This window comes from Lytechinus variegatus, chromosome 15 (genome assembly GCF_018143015.1).
Source record: "Lytechinus variegatus isolate NC3 chromosome 15, Lvar_3.0, whole genome shotgun sequence".
In the NCBI taxonomy this organism is placed as follows: Eukaryota; Metazoa; Echinodermata; class Echinoidea; order Temnopleuroida; family Toxopneustidae; genus Lytechinus; species Lytechinus variegatus.
This window is the reverse complement of record NC_054754.1, coordinates 11,261,593-11,285,910: the sequence shown is the minus strand read 5'-3', so window position 1 is coordinate 11,285,910 and position 24,318 is coordinate 11,261,593. Positions and strand designations below refer to the sequence as shown.

The 24,318-nt window shown below is 35.8% G+C and overlaps 1 protein-coding gene across 1 annotated transcript; it reads left to right on the top strand.

Annotated features, from left to right (window-relative positions):
- The first annotated feature begins 92 nt into the window (after window positions 1-92).
- Window positions 93-10,766, top strand: LOC121429018 (L-proline trans-4-hydroxylase-like). Its single transcript, XM_041625914.1, has 7 exons — window positions 93-235; window positions 1,221-1,299; window positions 1,884-2,076; window positions 3,972-4,063; window positions 7,503-7,593; window positions 8,770-9,051; window positions 9,941-10,766. Exons 1-7 carry the CDS (start codon window positions 220-222, stop codon window positions 10,070-10,072), a joined length of 885 nt encoding a protein of 294 aa, XP_041481848.1. The 5' UTR covers window positions 93-219; the 3' UTR covers window positions 10,073-10,766.
- Window positions 10,767-24,318: the final 13,552 nt, after the last annotated feature.

Sequence of the window (24,318 nt, the reverse complement as noted above, 5' to 3'; positions counted from 1 at the left end):
ATCTGTAAGTATAGGAACTTTGATCAGCAAACACTCATTTAAGGCCTATAAATATATTGATAGGGAAATCAATACGATAATAAAAACGATGACATAGGAGATACGTTGGTGACTTGGTGCACGTACAAGACACAGAAACAATATTTGCCCTATCCGACGGCTCTGGAGGGCTGTGCATAGAAGTCGAGGGAGTCAGGGACATTTTTTTTTTACTAAATCATGGAAATCAAAACAGGTAAGATAGAAAACTCAAATCAATACGATAATAAAAACAATGACAAGGGAGGTGCGTTAATTGGAGCACGTAGACCTCGAGGGCCGCGTGATTAGAGATCGTGGAACACGTATTTTGAATGAATCGTGGAAATCGAAACAGGTAAGATATAAAAAGTCCCGGGGGGGGGTCAAATAAATTGCTGCTAACATAAAAAAACGCATTTAAAGGGGTGTTTTAAGCTCAAATCTTCAAGACAAAGTTTACTGGTCTTGAAAGAATGGTCAATTGTCAATCGCGGGGTCAAACGTATTTAGGGTATGTTTTTCCCCCAAAAAAAGCTTCTTTTTTAAGACTAGCCAAACGTGTTCAGGGTATATTTTTTCCCAAAGCTTTTTCCCCGATGTCATATTTTGGCGACAACTTGTTTAGGGGCCAAAATGTGTAAATAAAGCCCGCGAAAAACTTGTTTTGGATTTTTTTTTTGCACACAGACAAAAACTCGGTTAGGGGGTGTTTGGAAATTACTTGGTCACGCGTGTGTACAGCAATATATTTGACTGCCCCCCCCCCAGAGTGGGAGGGGGGAGTTTGGCCCTTTGCTAACAGTAATTATTTTATAAATTTCTTGTATGTTTGCACCTTCTCTATATGTATGCCTATATGCATGCTAATATTTCTCCAGTGTATTTTGGAAGAACAAATTGTGGTAGTTTCATCAACGATTTGGATATTTCTTTTATTCGAAAAATGATCAACTTCACTAAAAAAAATTACCGCCAATACCGCATGAAGTGACAATTTTGCCTGTCGCGAATACTTGATACGCATTTGAAGATCAGTGAACGGGAAATCGACTTTTCTTTGAACAATTTCAGAGGGAAGGGGTGGGGGTGCTATGCATCCTTTGAATTTCTCTTCAGTTTTGATAACTGATATGATAAATACTAGCAATATGATTTTGGCATTAATGCCTTGTTTTCATTGTTTATTGATTATTTTGCAGATTATCAATTTGTTGAAGGTCTTGACGTGACCCCAGAGGTGAGGAGGTCATTTGATGAGAAAGGTTATGTTATTGTCAGGTATGAGAATTCTATATTATGTGTAGTATGATATTTCTCTATTTCAATTCTTCAGTCTTGAATTCAAATCCAGATTATTTTGTCATTTAAATTCCACATTGAATAAGTAAGAATTATAAAAAAAAATAATTTGTGAAATTGCTATATTCTTGATCATTTTTAACAAACATATTAAATATGTTACTGAATAAATATTGAGCCTTTACAAGTACATGGGAGGCTGTCTTTCTCTCATATCGGCAACTCATTAACTCACGTTGCAAGCTCATAATACACTGTTCATAACACTGATGGCGTATCAAGGAGAGATGGGCTTGGGGCACTGGTCCGGTTCCCCTTCCACAGGGGGGGGGGGGATTCATCGAAAAAGGAGGAAATGAAAGGGTGAAATGTTATATGATTGTCTAAATATTACGCTACGACCTGTCACAAATACATTTTCATTTTACTACGGTGAAATATTTCTCTCGCTTGTGACTTTTCAAAAGTCTTGCCCCGGACAACGCAAATTAAGTGTCTTCTCAAAGCATTTGCCTTTGCCTCATTATATGATACTGATGCATACCATTTCAACTTCAATTAAGATCGCTCCTTGGTGATGAGGAGATAAAGAAACTCCATAAAGCTATTGAACACAACAAGGGCATCCTCAAACACCGTTACAGTGTCGGGGACGGCCACGGGCGTAATCTTGGGCATGTGATTTGGAGTCATCCCGGAAATGACATCACTGGTGTGATTGCAAAGTCAGAGAAAGTCGGCGGGTTTATGGGAAAAGTGAGTTATGTTTAATTCTTCTATAAGGGGAGGGGTGTATGTGTCCTTTTTCATTATTTAATTGTAGTTTGAAGGGTAAAAAGTGATTAATATATTTACAAAAGGAGTAATATGAAGAAGAAGAAGAAGAAAAGAAGAAGAACGAGAGAAGAAAAGAAGGAGGAGAAGAAGAAAAGTTTATTAATGGACCATCCCACCCAGAAGGAAAAACCAGTAAGACCAGTAATTTTTTTTACTGGTTTCCAGTATATTTTTACTGGGCCAGTTGATTTTTAACTGGACCAGTAAAAATCAACTGGAGACCAGTTCCAACAATTGCATTCCAGTTGAAGCAATTAGTAATACCAGTTTAATTATTTTCATTAAACTGGTGTTACTGGTCCAATAAATGGTTTCCAGTGGATTTTTACTGGTTCCAGTATATGTTTCTGGACCAGTTGATTTTTAACTGGACCAGTAAAAATGAACTGGAGACCAGTTCAAACAATTGCATTCTGTTTACTGGTCAAATAAATATGACTTTATTTCAAGTCAGATCATTTAACAAATTATGAAAAATGAATCTTGCAATTCAGAGAAAGTTATCATTTATCATTGTTATCATCATTGCTAATATAATTATCACAATTATTGTTATTATGATTATTATGATCATTGTTTTAATCATTCTTATTACTGTTATTATGGTTATTGATATTGTAATTATTATTATTAATATCATAATTACCGAGTATTAATATTATCATTAAAATAATTATTTCCTCTAATTATGATTAAGATCAAAGCAAGATGTATTCCTCTGATATAGTCAACTGGTCTAAAGTAATTCAATGTTTGAAATTAAATTGGTCAAGACCAGTAATACCAGTAATCTGATGATTACTGATGCATACGAGGACCAGTTCGACCAGTTAGAGAACCAGTTCGACCAGTATGAATACCAGTGAGACCAGTATGAAGACCAGTGAGACCAGTAACAACCACCATAAACAAGACCAGTATAAAATTCCAGTACAACCACCAGAAACAAGACCAGTATAAAATTCCAGTACAAAGACCAGTTTAATTTTTAACTGGACCAATAAAATTTTAACTGGACCAGTATGACCAGTTAGACCAGTAAACCGATGTTCCAATTTCCAGAGTTACCAGTTAAAATTATACTGGTCTAACTGGTCCAGTGGAACTGGTTTTTCCTTCTGGGAAGATGTATTCCTCTGATATATAGTCAACTGGTCTAAAGTAATTCAATGTTTGAAATTAAACTGGTCAAGACCAGTAATACCAGTAATCTGATGATGCTGATCACGTGGTTTACCTCATTTGCATATTTCCTGTTTTTTAAAGAAAAATCAGGATTTATAATGGAATATCTTTGCAATATAGCACTCATTGTTGTTTGAAAACCTTCAAAATAATTGTGTGAACTAATTCACAATGAAAATGTGTAGTTTTATACATCACATTCAAAATAACAGCAGAAAGATTAATTTACTAACCATCTTTTCCATCACATTTCACTGGCCTTGTTATATAACAAACCAAATGCAAGTAATAAACTGATCCAGTAAGACCAGTACGAGGACCAGTTCGACCAGTTTGAGGACCGTTTAGACCAGTAAGACGACCAGTGAGACCAGTATGAAGACCATTGAGACCAGTAACAACCACCAGAAACAAGACCAGTATAAAATTCCAGTACTTCAAGACCAGTTTAATTTTTAACTGGACTAGTAAAATTTTAACTGGACCAGTATGACCAGTTAGACCAGTAAACCGATGTTCCAATTTCCAGAGTTACCAGTTAAAATTATACTGGTCTAACTGGTCCAGTGGAACTGGTTTTTCCTTCTGGGCACTAAGCTAATTCCTCCATCCTATTCTTTCTGGTCTAGCTCCTCGGAGGTGAAGTCTATCACTACCATAGTAAGATGATAATGAAATCTGCTAGAACAGGAGGACGATTTAATTGGCATCAGGACTACGGGTAAATTTTCATTGATTTTTACAACATCATCTGAAGTAAAATAAAAATAATATGAAAGGAGAACATGTTTACATAGGCCTAACTATTGATGCAACAGCGGAGAAAAAGTAAACTTCTGTATTTATCGTTTGCTTATGATTATATCTACATTTAAAAAAATGATAATTATGTTAAATCAACAATTGAAAGATTGGATGGGTGATAACCTTTAAAAAAATGTTGCACCACTTTAGATGGTTCGACCAAACATTTTAAGCAGTGTTAAATGTTGGGTCGAACCATATTAAGTGGTAAATGCAACATTTTTCATCAATATGCAAGGTAAATCCAGGCTAGAGGATGCACGACCTTTTATTTAAAAAATATAATCACATGCACTGTAATTTTGATATTTTCTTGTCAATTAAAGGGTGTTAATTCCATGAAGCCTGAATGATGACACTCGCGAAACCTTGAGCCATTTTCGCAAATTGGCAAAATCCATTATGGTCGCCAAAATAATGTAAATTACAAGGGAATCACAAGACTACACACACATTGACCATAAATGCCTGTATTCTGTGACCCAGGAATGAAATAATGTCTAACACACATTTTATTTTTTACAAAATAATTATTTCCTTTGGTATTCAAAATGGCTGCCACAGACCCCTGTATTCTCTATTATGTACGATTATAATAATAAATAAATCTAAATCTACAATATGAATGGGCAAAAAAACAATTTCACAAGAGTGAATAACTGTGATCTTTGAGTGAAGTACTGTTTGAAAACATGACTGCTAACGAAATATATCATTACTTATGTCATGTAATAAATGCTGTAATTTGATATTCCAAATGGTTGCCATACGTCCCTTATTACGAACAATTTGAGTGGGAACAAATAATTTCGACAAAATTTGGCTTTGCTTGTGATACAAAATGCCTATTGTGATATGTGAACATACCGTCTGGCAACATGATTTCTAACGAGATTTATAATTTCTATTGCTATATAAAATGGTGATAAATGCTGCATTTTGAAATTCAAATTAGCCGACATAGCTAGGCCCTAACAGTATTGTATATCATGTACAATGCGAATGGGGAAACTACTTTTCGACAAGAATGGGCACCATAAAATGCATGTGTTTGTGGGCCATGAGGAAAATATTGTCACTCATATCAAACAATCATGATTAATTTCATAGCCAAGCAAAACCAAATTCTATCAAAATTATTTGTCCCCATTCACATTGTACATAACACTGTTGGGGCCCATGGCGGCCATCTTGAATTTCAAAATACAGTATTTATCCCCTACATAGCAGAAAAAGTTATCTATTTTATTTAAAATCATGTTTTCATGAAATATTTTACTCATAGATCACAATTGCATTCAGTATGGTGCCATCTCTATAGTGGAAAATAATTCAGTGCCCTCTCCTTTGAAAAATTATTTTCCCCATTCATATCTTATATAAACATGATAAAGGAGTATACAGGGGTCTATCGTGACCATTTTGAATATCACGAATATAAATATTTTGTAAAATATCATGTTTTCACTCCTACGTCACTATTACAGGTATTTTATTGTCAAAGTGTGTGCAATTTTGTGATGATTTCCATGGGTAATTTGCATACAAAGGATTTTGCCAATTCAAAATGCTCAAGGACAATTTTGCAGAGTGGCATATGGGCATATCATTCAGATTTTGAATCGGCACATTCGACTTGACAAGAAACCATAAAAAGCAGTGTATAAAATTATATCGAAAACAAGGTTTGGTCAATTTTCTGTGGGACCTAGCCTTAACTATTTTGTCAAAGAAGGTTGTCACTCCTCCAGAGTGTAAATTAATCTTAGAGACTTCCGACAAAGTAAGTATTAAGCGCTATATAAGCAAGTATAATTCTCTCTCTATATATATATATACAGTATATGCAGCATAATTACCCTGGCTTTATATTAGTAGTGCAGTATATATATATATATATATATATATATATATACACTGTTAGAAAAAATAAAAGAAGTTCCTGCAGCAGAGTCTCGAGAACACCTGTAATCTTACCGAATTGCGTAATCTTACAGGAAATTGGTAAAAAACCCGTGATTTTACAGAAAATAAACAGAAGATTTTGTAGAAAGCAATAACAGAATCATTCTGTAAATTCATAAAACAAGAATTTTTCTGCAATTTAACAGAACAGGTCTGTTTAAAAAGGGGAAAAGGGTGTTTTATTCAAGGAAATTTGTAAGATTCCATACATCAAATACCAATTTCCTGTAAGATTACGCAATTCGGTAAGATTACAGGTGTTCTCGAGACTCTGCTGCAGGAACTTCTTTTATTTTTTCTAACAGTGTATATATATATATATATATATATATATATATATATATTTATTTATTTATTATATATTTTATAGGGGGGCTATATTTTATACACAATAAATGATAATAAGAGAGTCAAAATGTTCCTAAGCTTTCGATCCTAGCAGAATCTTCTTCGGATCGAGGCAAAATGAAATAAATTATAATAATATATACAAGTTTAAAGTCATACATAATATTCTTTAACTCTATCTTTTCTTCTTCATCTGTCAAACCATTCTTCTCCCATTTTCTACCTTGTTTTCTTTCCTCCTCGTTCTCTCTTCGTAACCTACATATCTCTCAATGACTTTTCCCCACCTCTTTCATATCCCTCCCTCGTATACATGCATCAGATACATCTCATTCGCCATGTTCGCTGCCAATCTTGGTCCGGCTTTATATCTCAAATACTAATATTATTTCAGTATTTTTTTTCTTTTTTGAAACTTATATTGCTTCAATAAAACAAAACATATGTACAATATTCATCGTGTACAACAAGATACATCAAGATACATCAATATTCATCGTAATGAAGATAAAGTACATCAATAAAATACATAACAAATACAAGCAAGTCTCAACTTGGTGAAAAATTAGTAAAAGGTCTCCATTTTTTATAATGTAGCATCTCCTTGCCCTTTTTGAAAGCAATAAACTTTTCAACATTTTCAACAAATTTCAACTCATTTATGAATAAAGCGAACGAAAGTTGTCCTTCTTGACATTTTGTTCTGAAAAAATGAAGTATTTTGCAAACAAATTTATTGTGTTTGAGAGATGTTGAAACTTACTTGGAACTCCAAAACATATATAAATATTTGAAAATTGTGATAACTTATATTGTGGAAATTCAACCAAGTATTTACCTCCAAAACTTAGAAACAATAGGGCATAAACAGAATAAGTGTATTAAAGTTTGTGGTTCAGTATTTGTTATATTGTAGTAGAACAGGTTGTCATGAAATAATTTGTTAGTAATTGATGACTTTTTAAATGAAACTGGAAACCCTAAATTTGAATAAGAAGAAAATAATGTTCGTTATTATGTTTGAAATACTCTCCTTCGTACAGATATTGGTACAATAATGGATGTCTCTATCCCTACATGGGATCTGTCTTCATTGCTTTCGATAAATGCGACAAAGAAAATGGATGCCTTCAGGTAATGACACTCCCCCGGAGGGGTGTTTCACAAAGTATGACTTAAGTTGTATTTAAATGCCTATAGTTGCGTGGAGAATAAAAATGTATGACCACATTGGTCAGGGGGCCCGTTGCATAAAGAGTTGCGTTTAAACGCAAGTCAAAATATAAATCGAAAGTTCCAAATGCGCGCTGTTGATTGGTTGAAAATCAAGTTTCGCATGATTTTTAGAGTTACAATTGATTACAACTCTTTCTGCAACGGGCCCCAGATCATGCCAAGAGAGCGCGCAGTACTGCGTACTGGGAGCTTAGTATAAGATCGTATCTCTGTGGTACTGGTGGGCGTTTCATGAAGCTGTTCGTAAGTTAAGATCGACTTTAAGAACGACTGGTTATCCTTTCTTGTGGTAAACGGTGTTTTCATTGACGATGGTTTAGCGCATTCATGTAAGAAAGGATCACCAGCCGTTCTTAAAGTCGCTGTTACGAACAGCTTTATGAAACGGCATCACATCATTAAGATCGCGCGTTGCTACACGTCGGGATTTAAGTGCGATTTAAGTCAAACTTAAATCTTTTGTGAAACACCCCCGATATCTTTTGTTTGATTTCCGTTGGGGTCAAGTACATAACAGATCGATTGCAACAAAGGGAAAGAGCTAAGGTATTTAGGTTCCATGACATCTGCTCCGGCGACGATTGCTCCGATTGAAATTCTGCACGTTAAGCTAAATATTAACCTAACCTCCAAAACTGAATAAACCTTAATCCTTTATCTTTACGTAATTTTGAACCAAAAACTCTTTTACAATACAATACCCCAACTCTAACTCTATACCCTCTGAGATATTAAGGCATGAACAAATGTCGCAGAAGCAAACGTGTCACTTTTTTTGATAAGTAGGAAAAAACCTAAATTGATGAGGATTGCCTCCCACCCCAAGTCAAGTTTATATAATTATATAGAATAAAATTAAAATAATTAAACAAGGCGATGCCAAAGTGAAAAAGGGATATAATGTGGCACTCATGACCTCCTTACTCTCTTAAATAATAAATGAATGAATGGAATGAATAAATGAATATCAAACAAATAAATGAATTAATAAATAAATAAGTGAATAAACGAATAAATAAATAGATAAAAATGAAACACTTCATAGTACTGTCCTTTTCTTTTATCATGTAACAGATCCTCCCTGGCTCTCACAAAATGGGTCGGGTTGACCACGTTAAAATCCAGGACCAGACAGGCGCCGACATTGAACGTGTCGAGTTCGCCAAGCAAAAACTCGGCCTTCTTCACGTCGAACTGGACGTTGGGGACGCTCTTTTCTTTCACTGCAATGTTCTGCATTGTAGCAGTCCAAATAACAGTGACAGACGGCGTTGGTCATTCATTATGTGCTATAACAGAAAGGATAATGACCCCCTATGGGTTCATCACCATCCTTCTTATACACCAATGGAAATTGTGAGTATATAGGCCTCACTCATTCTTTAATCTATAACGATAAATCATGCTTACTCCTAATTTTTTTAGATTGACGCAAAATGACTTGCGCGCCGCTCCTCAATTCTCGCATCGCGCTGGAAACTAAAGATGCAATCTAAGACGCAAGTATGAGACGACGATCAGACCAGAAATCCGTTGCATAAAAGTATTATAGTTATTTTCCCATGCAATTGTAACTTGCATGGAATCCTTGATTCTGATTGGCCATTGATCATCGTTAAAATGGTAGTTAGCATTCATAGTTATCACAATGCTAACTTTTATGCAGCGGGTTCCAGTTGTCCCAAAACGACGCAAGTAGGCCAAAATCAGGTAGTCAGTTTAAGTTTTGTACTCGGTTTTGACACACACACACATACACAAAATGCAGGGGGTCCCTTTTTTCGGGTGAGTGGTGATGTTAGTGTATTTTTATCAGCTTTGAGGAATTATCGTGCACCTGAATTGCACTTTTGCTGAGTCTTTTTTTTTGGGGGGGGGGTGCGCACAGGGGGCCAAGGGTAATTGGTGTGGCAAACATGTATAGGGTTACCAAAAAAATAAGAATCGAAAGGCACAAAAACAGTATGGCCTTCAAAATCGCCCCGATCTCAATTGAAAGGCTAAAATTGGATGTTCAACTTGAAAATGGCATTGGAAACGCTGTTTTGACTAGCAAAATATATCAAACATAATTATGTCTACATAGTAATACCATTATTTTTCTTAAATCCTTAATTGGCGCTCGTCATGCTCGTGGGGAAAGGGGGAAAATGGTTTAGAGATGGGGGTAAGGTGATTTGATTAAAGGTGATGTCAATAAATGCAGTAGATAACTAGAAAATGAAAATCGTTTCTCGTTTACAAGGTTCCGAACGCCGCGATCCTGGGATGTCCGGATGAAGTGGATTTGGCGGGAAAAGATTTCCTAAATCCCAGAGAACACGAAGCAGTTCCGTTCCAAGAAGATGAAGATAACAAAACAGACGAGAAAAAATAGGATGGATGGAGTATTAATGATTATTTCTTTCATATTTGTGTAACCATCTTCTTTGTATATGTTGCGCAATTGTAAACTATCATACAATAATTTGATTTTGGTGCTGTTTAATTTGAAGTTTACATGGAGCTATGTGAGTCGTAATCGGCTACTGCATGTCGCATCATGAAAATGAGTAACAATGTGTGTACCAACATCGTAAGTATTTTTACTATCCATTGTATATCTAATACATTATCAGATTATCGATTCATGTATTCAAAGCGGTATTACTTTGCTTTATAGTGTTTGCTCTCCTGGAAGTTAGACAATCTAAAGGTACTCTTTGTAGCAGTGGCATGAATAATCTGAATGTCGCGGGAGCTAGACATGGGACACGGGTCAAATTTTCTAAAAAAAATTCGAGCGAGCATATACATGTATTTTGACCCTTTTAAAATACAAATTTGATTACGTTATAGACCTTGACATTGTATTTAGAAAAAAAAATCGAATTTCTTTTCCCATTTCCTTTTTCTTGTCTTCCCTTTTAACCTTATCTTTCTTGGTCGTGAATTTTTTTGGGGGGTCGATGGCCCCAAGCTCCATCCTTTTTTACGCATCTGAAATGCAATTGATCCAGGGGTCGTTTCATAAAGCTGATCGTTAGTTAGGAGCGACTTTATAAGAACGACTGGTGATCCTTTCTTACGCGCTAAACCATCGCCAATTTATCATACCATTTACCATCACAAGAAAGGATCACCAGTTGTTCTTAAAATCGCTCTCATCTTACGAACAGCTTAACGAAACGGCACCCTGGAGGCAGTCTGGTGTGAAAAAAGAAAATCTCTTGCAGAGACCTGGACTATCGTATACTGCAGGAAGATAAGTTTCATCATTTCGAAGGTGAACTCAACATTCAATAGGTCTAATATATGATTATTGAATATCCGAGATACACTTCAAAACGATGATAAACCAATTAGTTATGAAAATAATGATCGATCGTCAAAGGAAACCAAAACCCAAGAAGAGAAGCAAACTTATTAGAAAGAGTAAAATGAGAGGAACAATTTAAAACAAGTTTCATCAAAATCGGTTGTGAAATAGGCAAGTTATGGACGTTTAAAAAGTCTTGTACTTTCTATGGGTATCCTCAAATTGGCAAACATGCTTCAAAATGACTGATTTTGTGGACGACCCTATTTTGTTTTGTACACAAATTTTCATGTTTTCCCATTTATTTTACATAATTATGTCACATCATTTCCTCCTGACCTTGAAATATGTGGGGTAAGAATTATATTTTCACATGACATATATTATGCTCAGAATAGGGCAATGAGAAATTTGAAAGATAATGGGGAAAATCTTAATAATTGTGTACAAAACAAAAAGGAGAATTGTCCACCAAATAAGCCATTTTGAAGCATGTTTGCCAATTGAAGATCCCCATATCATGTAGAAAGTAAAACAAGACATTTTAATCGTTTGTCATTTTGCCTCCGACGAAGATTCTGCTAGGATCGAAAGCTTAGGCCCCTTTTGACTCTCTATTTTAATCGTCCATAACTTCCTTATTTAACAACCAAGTTTGATGAAAACTCATTTTAAATTGCTCCTCTCATTTTACTTTTCCCAATAAGATTGCTATTCTAAGGATTTGGTTTCCTTTAAGGTAACGTGACAAGACTCATTTTATTTGTCAAGTAGATTTTTTAGTTCATTCATTATTTTTTGTGAGGTCTTTGGTCCAAAATAAATTAAGCTTTACTGTAAAGCTACCTCATACTGCTGAAATAACCCTTGCCTGAAATTTGTGGAATCTATTTTTCTATGGAATAAACATATGTAATCATCCAAGCCAATTGTTTTTTTTTTCTTCATGTAACTTGAATTCGTCTAACATTTAAGCATTAGCTTTTTTAATATTGATAATAATAATGTTTTATTTACCATAAACCTCCGCCATTCTCATACGTCGAGCGCCTATAGCACTGAGCCACCATGCCCGATTCTTCGAATATACTGCAATTCCCCTGTCTGGGAAGAATACGATTTTCAACAAACAAATCTTGATACGAAAATATAATGACAATTGTATGGATGCAAGACAATACTCTTTACAATGTTCGCTGATAATATAAATCCTATGCGAATGTACAGTACATATTAAGGCAGAATTTGGTGATGTTTACAAAATAAATGAAAATTGTGATTCCAAAAATACTTAGTTCTTTTTAATCCAACATCTTAAATGTCATCTTTTATGTATACAGTCAATGATTAGACGAGTATAACTTGCTGCAACGTCGCGTTCCCTAGAAAATGAGAAGAATATGCCTACGAAATCGGTATAGGTCTACTAATCTTTTTGGCAACAACTGCATTATATAAAACACAAAATACACAAATGAAAGCATTAAAAACACAAATTATGCCAATGAAAGCGTTATAAGTGTTTAAGCAATAAACACGGTGGTTCGATCCTCGATACTTTTTTATATAGCGAGCTCCGGAAAATAAATTAAAACATTTGGAAAATATTGTACATAATGCTTTTTTCCAAATGTTTGCATAATGTTCCCTTCTTTCCAAATGTTTTAATAGGAGATCGACAGCACCATGCACCATGTTATCTTATGACTACTCTACTCGGGCTGTTTCACTACAAAGTTGACAGAAATAACAAAATACCATGGCGGCCTGTCCAGAGGTAATTAATATCCGGTTTGACCCTATATTGTTTTCGCCCGACTGACCATGCAAAAATATGAAGCGCTGCTTTAACGACCACATGCCTTAAATGGCCAAGCAATAGCAAGATAAAAGGTCGAACAAAAATTTGATATTTCCCTCTCTCTTTTACGGTGTTGGAAAACACAGGGGAGCCGACAGTAATAATCTGGTGGGAGTTATTACAAACTGGTCCGTTATCACTGCCTCACCAGCTGACAGTTAAGGTGATGCCAGCGCCGTGGCCGCTTTTCTCTTTTTGGCACCTCGTGCAACTTTTTCAGGCGCCGGCGAATAATGGCGCCAAAGAGCCTTGAAGGCGGAAGTTCGCGGACGTACGCAGGCCAGTGTGGACGATGCGGCAATTTTTGTCATAATGGAGAGTATTTTTCGTGGCATAGTCACTACCCCCACTCCAATTTCAAATTAACTCCATGCCTATCTGGGTCAGACAATGCCTCTTGTCCAAAATTGCAGTTGTTGAGTGCGCGTTCCTGGCGTGGAAAAAAGGAGGACCTTCGTAAAAAGGGATAAAAAGACTACACGGTTTGATTAGGGAGCGGGAAACGCATATTTAATGAAGCAGCCAATTTTAACTCGGTGTAAATACCGCGTTGGGACTCTTCGCACCTTCTTCTTGATTCTTTACGCCGGGGACACCAGGGAACCCTTTGATGCCAACTTCAATTATTACATTGTGAAGACCAATTCATAAACGGATGTAGGATTTTGGGACACTTTTTTGAGCGATTTCTATTCAGGAATATCTACCTGGGGGAACATTTTAAACAAATCAACCGCAGATCCGACCCACTCTCTCAATATTCAACACCTTTCGTCAAATTCAGACTTGAAGGTAAGTCATATCGTTTGGTGCTCTAAAGACTTTTTGCCGTCATAAACTAAGTTTTACCCCTTTTCAGAGTTCTTGTTGTGATTTCGAAACGTAACAGGAGGCTGCCTCCACCACCCCCGATCTTACCCCATATGCGATTTGCCTCTATTTGCTTGGAAACATAAAAATGTCCTCATTGTAAATCATATCATTTTGGTTTTGAAAACTTTTGTTGGTAACCATTCCTACCAACTCCTTAACTTGATCTCGTTTTTCGGCGATATTACTGAACATCGATACATTCTGGCGGGGGAAAAGAGGTTACATATTCTACTGAATCAGATACAAACTTCTCGACATAGGATCGCGCCGAGGACGTTGCTAATGAGCCAATATGAGAAGATAATAAACCCTTGATGTATACTCGCACCTTATTTCACATTCTGCCATCATATAACCAGGGGGCCTTTTGCGATCTCTTGCCTCAATATTCCTCCCTCTTCTCGCCTTTATATCCCGCTAACATAACATTAATAGGAGCTGACGCCACCCAAGTATTAATGTTTCACCCCAGGGTTTTGCCAACATCACGCGCTCGCTTTGGCGAAGATGGTTTGGAAATTAGGACATAGAAGATGTGACAACTTATCAATGTTTGATAGATTTCAAGTGTCATAAGGGAAATGATTTCCTTGGGCTGTAGAGGCCCTGGTAGACAATAGAAGGAAAGGAAGTAACTAGATGTAGGGTATAGTTATGTTGATATGTCAGTTTTTCATAAAAGTAGCACTTTTTTCTATCGAGAGAGAATAAAATTCCCCTCCTCGGCGATCAAATTGTGTTCATACTTTTTAGCACTTCATTCGAATATTCAATTCAATTGTACCATATATTAATAGATTTTTAGTTTTCTTTAGAAAATACATTAAGTTGTAACCATGGGCCTTTTCACACTACTTCATATATCATACACTTGCTGCCATTCAAGTTATATCTCTCACTATTTTCTACTTGATAAAATTATAACTATACTCCTCACAAACCCAATAAAAGACCTTAAATTTTGGTAAAAAAATTTTCCCCTTTCTATAAACTTTTCTGGCCCTTTACCAATTGCGTCTAAATTGGATTCTCCCCCCCCTCGATTTATACTTTTGTGCTTGTTTGATTAGTTTTAAAAAATTGTATTTGTTTGCTTATTTCTACTTTGTTGATGTTATCTTTGTTCTTTTCAGATTTAGTGCAATTTGAATCCTTCATCATTTGATAAATACCTTGCATTTTAAACAGATTATCCGATCTATATGCTTTAGACCTTTTCGGATGTTTTTGTATATATCCTTTCTTTCATATCCCTCTATTTTCTTTTACAAAACTTAAGCATCTTATTTTTTTCCTATCATTATAGTATTAAAAAAACCACTTGGATTTACCTCATGATCAAAGATGAATTCTAATCCACACATTTATGAAAGAATCTAGGTTTTATCCGAACGTTAACGAAAAAAAAGCGAAGTATACCAAATGGTGGCTCATTAAAAATTCATGACATACTCGTATTCATTTATATCTCATTATTTCATAAACTAAGGCAGAAATTTTAAGGACAAATTATCGATGCACGATTTGACTAACACGTAAATGGTGAATTAGGTTGGGCATGAGGTGAATTCTACATGATACCATGAGAACACTATCCCGTTCTCTTTCTACACACAGCTGGAGTTGCCCAAAACACCTTCGAATAGCTATATCTTGGCGCATGATTTTTTAAAAAATCTAAAATCCTACCATTGCGCCAAAGAAAAGAAGAATTCTTTACGTTATGTAGCAATTGGATTTGCATATTACGATGTATCGGGGGATTTTTTCCCATTAAAATGTATTAAAATATTTTGTTTTCATTTATTGATTGATTTCTTTGAATAAATTATAAATATAATTACGATACGTGAATTTGACCCATGTCTCGAAATATATATAACCTTAGAAAACATGGAAGTTAGTGACCATGAGATAATAATTAATTTCTCTTTTTTAAGTTTAGGGAAAGTGAGAACCCCCACACCCTCCCGCAGCAAATCATGATTTCGAAACGTATACATGTGCTGAACTAATGCTTACGTTGAAATCATTCAAGGCGACATTTTGTATAAACTCCTAAATGGTCCCGTATATCTTCGCGTGCGACAGATAACAAACATTTTTGTTTTAGTATAAACATGCCTTTGAAATCCCTCCTATACCGGAATCTGGTGTGACATTTGACCGTGGATTGGAAGTGAAAATGTCAAACATTTCATGGCTTTCAGTCTTCATAATTGAAACAATGTATTTTCTCCCCTCTTTCCTTTTATGATCTTTATTACGAGGCTCAGCTCCGTAGCTGACTGTTTAGCACTTTCATTTCAACGGCATTGTACTATTACAAGTTTATGACATTATTATGTTCTTTCTTTCATTATATAGGCCTATATAACAAGATCACACGAAATCTAGATTTAACACAAGAGCTCGAATAAAAAAAAAATCATATTTAGCATATTTGAAATAATGTCAGGTTGTCATCAAAACTGGTGTAGCCGGGGGGGGGGGTAAAGGAGCCCCCTGATTTCCCAGGTAATAACGTGAGAAAAAAAAGAAAGAGAACAACACACTCGTACACCCTCATAATTATGCATAGCGTGTGCATCGTTTACGCAGGCCTGTATGTAATTATCCACGAAATGTCCCGATTCATATCAAACTGCACATTTGATTTTTTTTCCACATTTGATTGGCTTTTAAGCGTCACGTGAGAGGGAAAGACTTCGAGTTGTCACCTTTATGCAGGTACTGCCATAAATCATTACAGTTGTATTATTTTTTTTCCTTTCAGTCGTTGATTTACGTCGACGCTGGCAAAAAAATACTGTGATTCTGTTAATTAATTGACAATTAGTCTAAGCCAGTTTGGTATACCTAAGGTATCATCCCACATGGTCTAATCCTCCTTCATCTACAGCCATTTCGTGTACAAACCATCTGAATCCATCTATACCTTTTGTCGAATTTCCAGTCAGGCCATACCAATTTTGTCTAATATCTAGTTGGTCTAACACCAATTAGTATATAGGTCAATATGGTCAGACTAACTGTTTAGAAAGGGTAAAATAAAAGTAGAAAGAGGATGAATCGGAAAGTAGACCAAGTTGGTGTTCGACTACATGAAAATTAGACTAAGCAGGTATCAGACCAAATGTAAAAAAAAAAACAGTTAGGCCAAATAAAAATTACACCAATTGGGTTTGCTAATGTCATGAGCATGATGAGTGTGGTATTATACTATCTGAAAAATACACAAGCTGCTTTTAGATCAAGCTAACATAAGCCATTCTATTTGATCATGTTCCTGTATGCTTTTATCTGCAAATATATGCGATAGAGATATATTAATGAGAAGTGCAAACTACTCTTTTTCTACTATTACTAATCAAACATTTTGATTTATGTTGATAATTAACAGGCTATTCAAAAAGTTTTTCAAAGGAAAGTACTTTTAAATTCCACTTGTAGTGGTAAACCTCTCCTGTATATTAACTGTAGATGTTTTATTTATGCTGATGGCAGGTGCTACAAAGGTGTACTTCAAACACGTCAAACTGTTCTTCTGTATAATGACAATTCAGAACGTCCTACTTTTATTTAATTGATAAGGTCTTTATGGAGAATATTGATTTCACCTATCTTATTCATTTGAAAAGTTTCCTTTCAATAATCATTGTCCGAAATGGTATTTTAGATTTATTAGTCGGTTGCAAAAGCTCGTATCTTGATCGTGGTCTGTGAAACTACACGCTCATCGAGCACTCTTATGTTTATAAGGATGGCTTTTACTCAGTATATTACACAAACACCCTCACACACATCCTCACGCTCCCCCACACACCTATATATATATATATATATGTATATATATTGTTACGTAACAATTAAATAATTACAAACAAGCGTTACTATGCATGTTTATTTGAAGGGATCACATCCTGCATCCAGTCATCATAACAACATCTGTCTGAGGATGCGCTCTCTGATTGATACCACACATTGTATATACTCCTGAAGAAGACGGAGGTCCGTCGAAAATTCGAGGAAATAAAAACTATATTGGCATTGAAAGCATTACCATTTATCTTCAGCATATTTTGTTACTATTAGAGAAGCCAATACGTGAAACTTTAAGATATATATATATATATATAAAAGTATATATAAAGAGTTGTGACTGACCTGATCAACCTCAACTATGGAAAGCCAGCAACGCCAACATCTAAAATGCATGCATTTTCTAGATTATGATGTATATTATTAAATTCATCGGGGTTTTTTTACAATAATTATGGTGTGTTCGGCTTTGTTTACCAATGACATTTTACAAATTTCTTTAAAAAAAAATATGATACTGATGGATTTCGATAGAATTACGTTGATCGGATCAATCGAAATTTCTTTATGGGACGAGGCCCTGGTGAGCGTTTCATGAAGCCATTTGTAAAGTTACGCACGTCTACTCACGACTAAAGCGTATTCATCGATGGGGGTACATCATTAAAGCACAGGAAGGGTGACCAGTTGTGCGAAAATTCATTCGTAATTTTTCGAACAGATATTTGAAACACCCGCCCTGGTCTAAAGTTTATTATTATCCCGCGGGGGGGGGGGGGCAGCCAAATTCATTGCTGTACATACGCGTGACTATAAAAAACCGCGTTTGAAGGGTGGCGACAACTTGTTTAGGAGCCAAAATGTGTAAATAAAGCCCACGAAAAACTTGTTTAGGCGGTTATTTTGCACACAGAGAAAAACTCGTTTAGGGGGTGTTTGTAAATAATATGGTCACGCATGTGTAAACAATGCATTTGACTGCCCCCCCCCCCCCCGGATTCTCATGGATGGCCATGATGACAACTCCTGTGTATCATGACGCCATTTTATGAGTACTTGTGAAGGAAAAGAGTCTCTCAAAAATGAAGCAATGTTTGCATGCTATGTGCCAGTTATTAAATTACCTTATTAGATTTCTGCAGGCATCCATGAGCTATACTTAGAGACTACGATCTCACAACATCCCTCCCTTCTATCATGTCTATGGCTACTAATTTCCCTCTCATCAATATAATTATGTTTGATGCTCATCCCACGTGTGATGCATGTCTTATTGACACATTGGCGTAATTTTGTCATGAAAACACCCCGAGAAGAGGGAAAACAAGCCTTCCTTTCCCATGCCACCTTGTCTATTCTGTAATCTTATATTATCCATAATTTGGGGGAGTTGTTATACGCTGAACTTAAAGTACAATTTCCACCCCTCGCAGCACGGGCCCTTTATAAGATGCGACCTTAGGTTTGATGTGATTATTTGAAGCAGAGGGTTGATTTTTAGCGCTCTAATCCTCGCTTGGGGTTGCTTTCTTCAGTGTTTATATTCTGATGTGTATGTCATGGCATCTGGGAGCATTACAACTGTCAAAATGGACGAGTCGTCCCCGAGGTATGTAAACATTTGTCAGCATTTCATTTTAATTGACAACATAAGGTCTACAAAGGGGAATAGTTGGTCATCTGCACGAGTTGTCTTTTGAGCAGCCTTCAGTGTCCGAAGTTATGGCCTATCGGTGCCAGCATAGATTTATTTAATTTATTGTCATTTGATATTTAATTTTAAGAGAAAATTCGGATAAAATTCAGATATTTCGCAAATTATGTTGATCATTCGTATTGATTTATAATTGTATTGTATTTAAATAGGAAAATACTTTACGGCTCAACATGCTCTTAGGCCTATACATTATCGATTCCTTTGCGCGTGAACTGCGTCAATATATTCCTTGAATAAATAAAAATTGGTCACATCTTCATAATGTGCAATAATTATGACGAATTACACAATAGAATAAATGATTTAAAGATGCACATTTCATTTTGTGGGTCTTCTCTTTTCGTACGATTTATTTTGTATAAGAAGAACCCTTTTGATAACAACAGTGGTTTTCTGGATGACATTCTACGAATAATCATAAAATTGATTATGATTATGCTTTATATCATTGTAAATTTCACTTTAAAGTTTCATTTAGAATGTCGCAAAACGTTATCTTTTCAAATAAGTCTTGACTTTATTTGAGAAAAATTCAGACGTTGGTATTGTGCGAAAATTTAGACTTAAAAATACAATCTTATATTTCAGATTTCTTCTTTAATGAAATACCACATTTTGCCCATTTTCCATTCGTTTTCTTGTTTGGGGATCAAGTGCCCCAAGTCGCTCCAGTTCAGGCGTCAGTGTATTAGAAAAATCTATGCAATATAGATTAATTAGTTCAGTTTTTGTAAGTTTTCCAGGGCCAGTGATTTAGGACGGACAGGGACGTATGGACAAAAACACATGTGATATTTTTTTTTATGCTGAGAAAAGGACAAATGACTCGAAAACAAATAGTCATATAATCATGGTAATATTGATGGATTGATCGTACATGATATTATTTTTACCATTATCAAAATTTAAGTAACCGGTGTGTTGGCTCAGTTGGTAGAGCGTCCGCCTCACAACCGGGAGGTCGGGGGTTCAAACCCCGGCCGCGTCAGACCAAATGACGTTAAAAGATGGTGCTACCCTGTTTGGCGTTCAACGATTAAGGGATAGAGCCTCATCCATCTGGTGCTGCACAGTATATAGCTGCCGGGCCCACGATCATTTGGGCAAAGCAAATTTTCGGAGTATTTCATTTCATGTCTATTTCGAACAATAAAATATGTATTGTTTATTTTATTTTTTTAAGAAACAATACACTTTCTCCTGTGGGTTGCACTACCCTCCAAATAATGAGGCCATTAATGAAATGAACGTGTTTAGGTACATTATAAACAAATGCATTAAAGTCAGGGAGGGTATATACAATTATTTTCGAGTCCATAAAGCAAGGTTGCCACTTAGCCGAGATGTAGTGGCGAACTGAACGAAACGCATGCATGTTTAAATGAAAAATTCGACACATTTCAGGCACCCCCTCGAATAACTTTCCATTCCAAGAATATTTTGTCTTCCACTTTCTTCCCTTTTATCTTGAGAACATTCATTCTGCAAAAGGACGGAGAGGCTATAAAAAGCCGCCCGATTCGCATCCAATCAATTAAATAAGTGCGTCACTTATTGGCGTTCTATTGAATTTATGGGCCGATAATAAGTTTAGAAACTAATACAGCCGCAACACCTGCCCCGGAGCTTAGTTACTTGTTAATCCCCTTCTCTCACCTCTCAGATTTACATTCTGTTTGTGTCTTATCTGTTTCATCCTTTCATGGAATAATACATATGGCGCAACATCCAGGCTAAACACTGGCAATGTAAATGGTACATGTATATCCTTAAATGCGTAATTGAAATATTCAGATCATTGTGGATCTTGTAAGCAGAATGAAATATTCAATATCATCCCAAACCGAAGCGATACCTTTAATGTTTGAAATGCATCTATATTTTTTCTTACTTTTCTTTTACTTGTAAAATATTATTTGCCCTTCATGACAAGGTTTGCCAGGTACTCAACTGGAATAGACAATATGTTTAGAAGACACTCTATTCTTTTTAGCTAAAGATGTACTTTTCTTTAAAGTTTACTCATTCTCAGAAGATAGTTTTTTAATTTCAGGTCTACCAATTTCAGAAAATACAATTTCCCTAAAAGTTCGTATGTATATTCAGAAGATACTCTCCGTAAAGTTTGTCATATTTTCATAAAAAATTATTTCGCTAAAACTCAGCTCTCTTTGAGGTCTATACCTGTGCCTTGACGATGAACTGTTCTTCGTCGTTTGCTTTGATCGGGGGGTCAGGAGATTCTCAAAATCTTCGGTCGCAGAGCCGCCACACACGCGCTCAATTCACTTATCCAACCGAAAAACGGCGCCAAATAAGTTTTCTATAGGGGACCTCCCCACGTGACGTATCGAGGCACCAAGATTTAGTAACAAGACGCATCGCATCGGATATGAGTTGTGATAGTGTTTTCGTTGAACAGGCAAACCAAAGTACAGCGCAATAAGATGGGAATCCAAGAAATTGAAATGTGACGATTTGGAAAGGAGATTATAAAAGAGTATTCCAGGAAAAATAAAGGTGAAATCTGAATGATAGAAAGCAAAATCCTATCAAGACCGTCAGCATGGTCAGATGAAATGGAAGAACTACCGCTCGATGTGTGAAAGATATTGCTGGAATCACAGGAAGTCAAAAATGTATTCAAAGGCGAAATTATGAATGATTTAATTGTCAATTGAGCTGTTAAATGGAATTTGTACTGTAAGAGATTTGTAATACAATTACAAGAGGCTTGAAATAGTTAAACCACAACTTTAGTTCAACCCTACAGGATAGTACACAGTCTTTCACAGTGTTTTCACAGTGTGGGTGTGGAATACATTGTGAAATCATCTTTACACTGTTAACTAGGACGATTTTAACAGTGTTAATCACATCGACCATGTAAATACACTGAACACAGTGTGAAAAGTGTATTCACATGGTCGACTAATATGTGAAGATGTACTTCACATAATATATTCGACCATATTTTCACACTGTTGGATTTTAGCATTTTAACAGTGTTGATAATTAATTTCACAAGTCAACACTATGAACACACCATGAGAAACTGTGTTATATCCAGCGGGATAATTACCCTAGTTCAGATTACAGACCACTGTGTCCAATAAGATGTACAGTTCACCAGAAAGAGCTAAGAACTAGATTAACTGTTCTGTTAACAATTCCTCAGATCATGTAGAAAAACTGACTACTTATTTTCGTTCTTTTTGAGTTTCTGAATTGATGGCTAGAAGCCGTTCGTTCATTTTAATTTCTGGTAAAAATACAAAGATTTACAGTTCCTTTCAAACATGATGAAGTTCCATAAATCATTTTTTGAAGGGAATAGATATCACATGCCTGGGAGGAAAGCGGAAGAAACCCTGTTGCTTGGCAGCAACAGAATGATGAGACAGAGCTGCCGGTATGGATATGGCGTTCGGAGGGATGACAATGATTTATTTCCCCCAGGAGAGTAGAACATTTCCGGAAGAGTGGGGAAGTGTTTCTTAAAATCAACAACACATGATTACAATATTTCATAATTAGATAGTCGTTAAAAATTAGCGTCGATAAAGCACCGTTACAAAGAACTTCTGCATACCCGGTCACAGGCCTATATACAAGCATGACAAGGGAAAATATAGTTTATAAGATTCTAAAATAGAACATTTAAATCCCCATCTCTCAACATTTTTGGGGCATAATGGGAACGTTCGAATACGATAACTTGGACCGACCCGTAAGTCACCATCCGAAAGATGTTGTCATGTCTCGAGCCTATAATTATGTAACTTATATCAAATTAATAGCTTGAAATACATGAATAGTGTAGCAACCCATGACGCCCTGTCGAGTTGAGTATTCAGACGGGACTAGCATTCCCACGTTTTTCTTACTCTCTCACTTTCATTCTTTCTTTCTTTATCTCTCTCTCTCTTCCTTTCTCTCATAAAATCTATCAATATATTGATTTTGAATAAATTCAAAGAAAATGAATCAGAGAAAAGATGGGGAAAAGGAAAGAGTTGAAGAAAAGATAAATAAAGCAAAGAAAAGACGAGCACAAAGTAAAAAGAAAAATAAATAGGTATTCAAGAAAATAAAAAGAAAGAAAGAAAGGAATGAAAAAGGAAAAACGGAAAAAGGAATGATATCGAGAGGGAGAGAGAAAGAGAAGGGAGAAGAAATAGAGGGCGATTAGAAAGAGATAATTATACTACGCGAGAAAGAAAATAAGAATGTTGGAAAGATCTGCTTTATCATTTAGAATGGAAAACAGCGGGAAAATGTACAACAGAGAATGTGAGAGTATTATTTCCAAGGCCTAAAACATGTAAAATCCCGTCGAATGGAACAGTGATGTACAAATGGCTTAGCGGCCTATGTTTTTACCATTTGTGACAGGTGAGTTGAATTATTCATTTTGCACTCAAATCATCAATCACGTATGAATGTCGAAGATGTATCAATTTTTCTCCGGCGTAATTTGACGGATTACTCCTGTCACTATTGATCGCCAAAGAGCATTAGCAAGGGTGCATGGAATGAAATTGTTTTCTGTGCGATGATAAAAAAATGTTATATGGATCCTAGTTGTAAAAAAACGAAAGTGTGATTTTTAATTAGAAGGAATTGGAATTCAAAAGGGGAATGATGGAGGATCAAGTTAATTTTTCCAGATCATGATAAAAATAATGTTTCATTGTTGAGCGCTGAAAGAAATGTAGAGATAGGGGAAGGGAGGGAGAGAGTGATAGTTAGAGTGAAGGGAGAAGGGGAGAGGAAGAGGGAGAGACTGGGGAGTGAACTTCGATGTGTATACATTGCAAAATGAAACCCATTAGCGAAGGTAAAGGAGGAGGGGCTACGCTTTTTACCGAAACAAAATAAAAGAAGAAAGAACACATGCATCAAAAACCGATGCGTAGGTAATGATATAGATTTCTGAGGTTCTTTTCTATTCCTTTGCCGTTGTGAATGTAATATAGCATCAATCAGTAATTGTGGAAGGTCTGTACACCGAGCCATTAGTAACATCCATGCATCAAGGCTTTCGGTGCA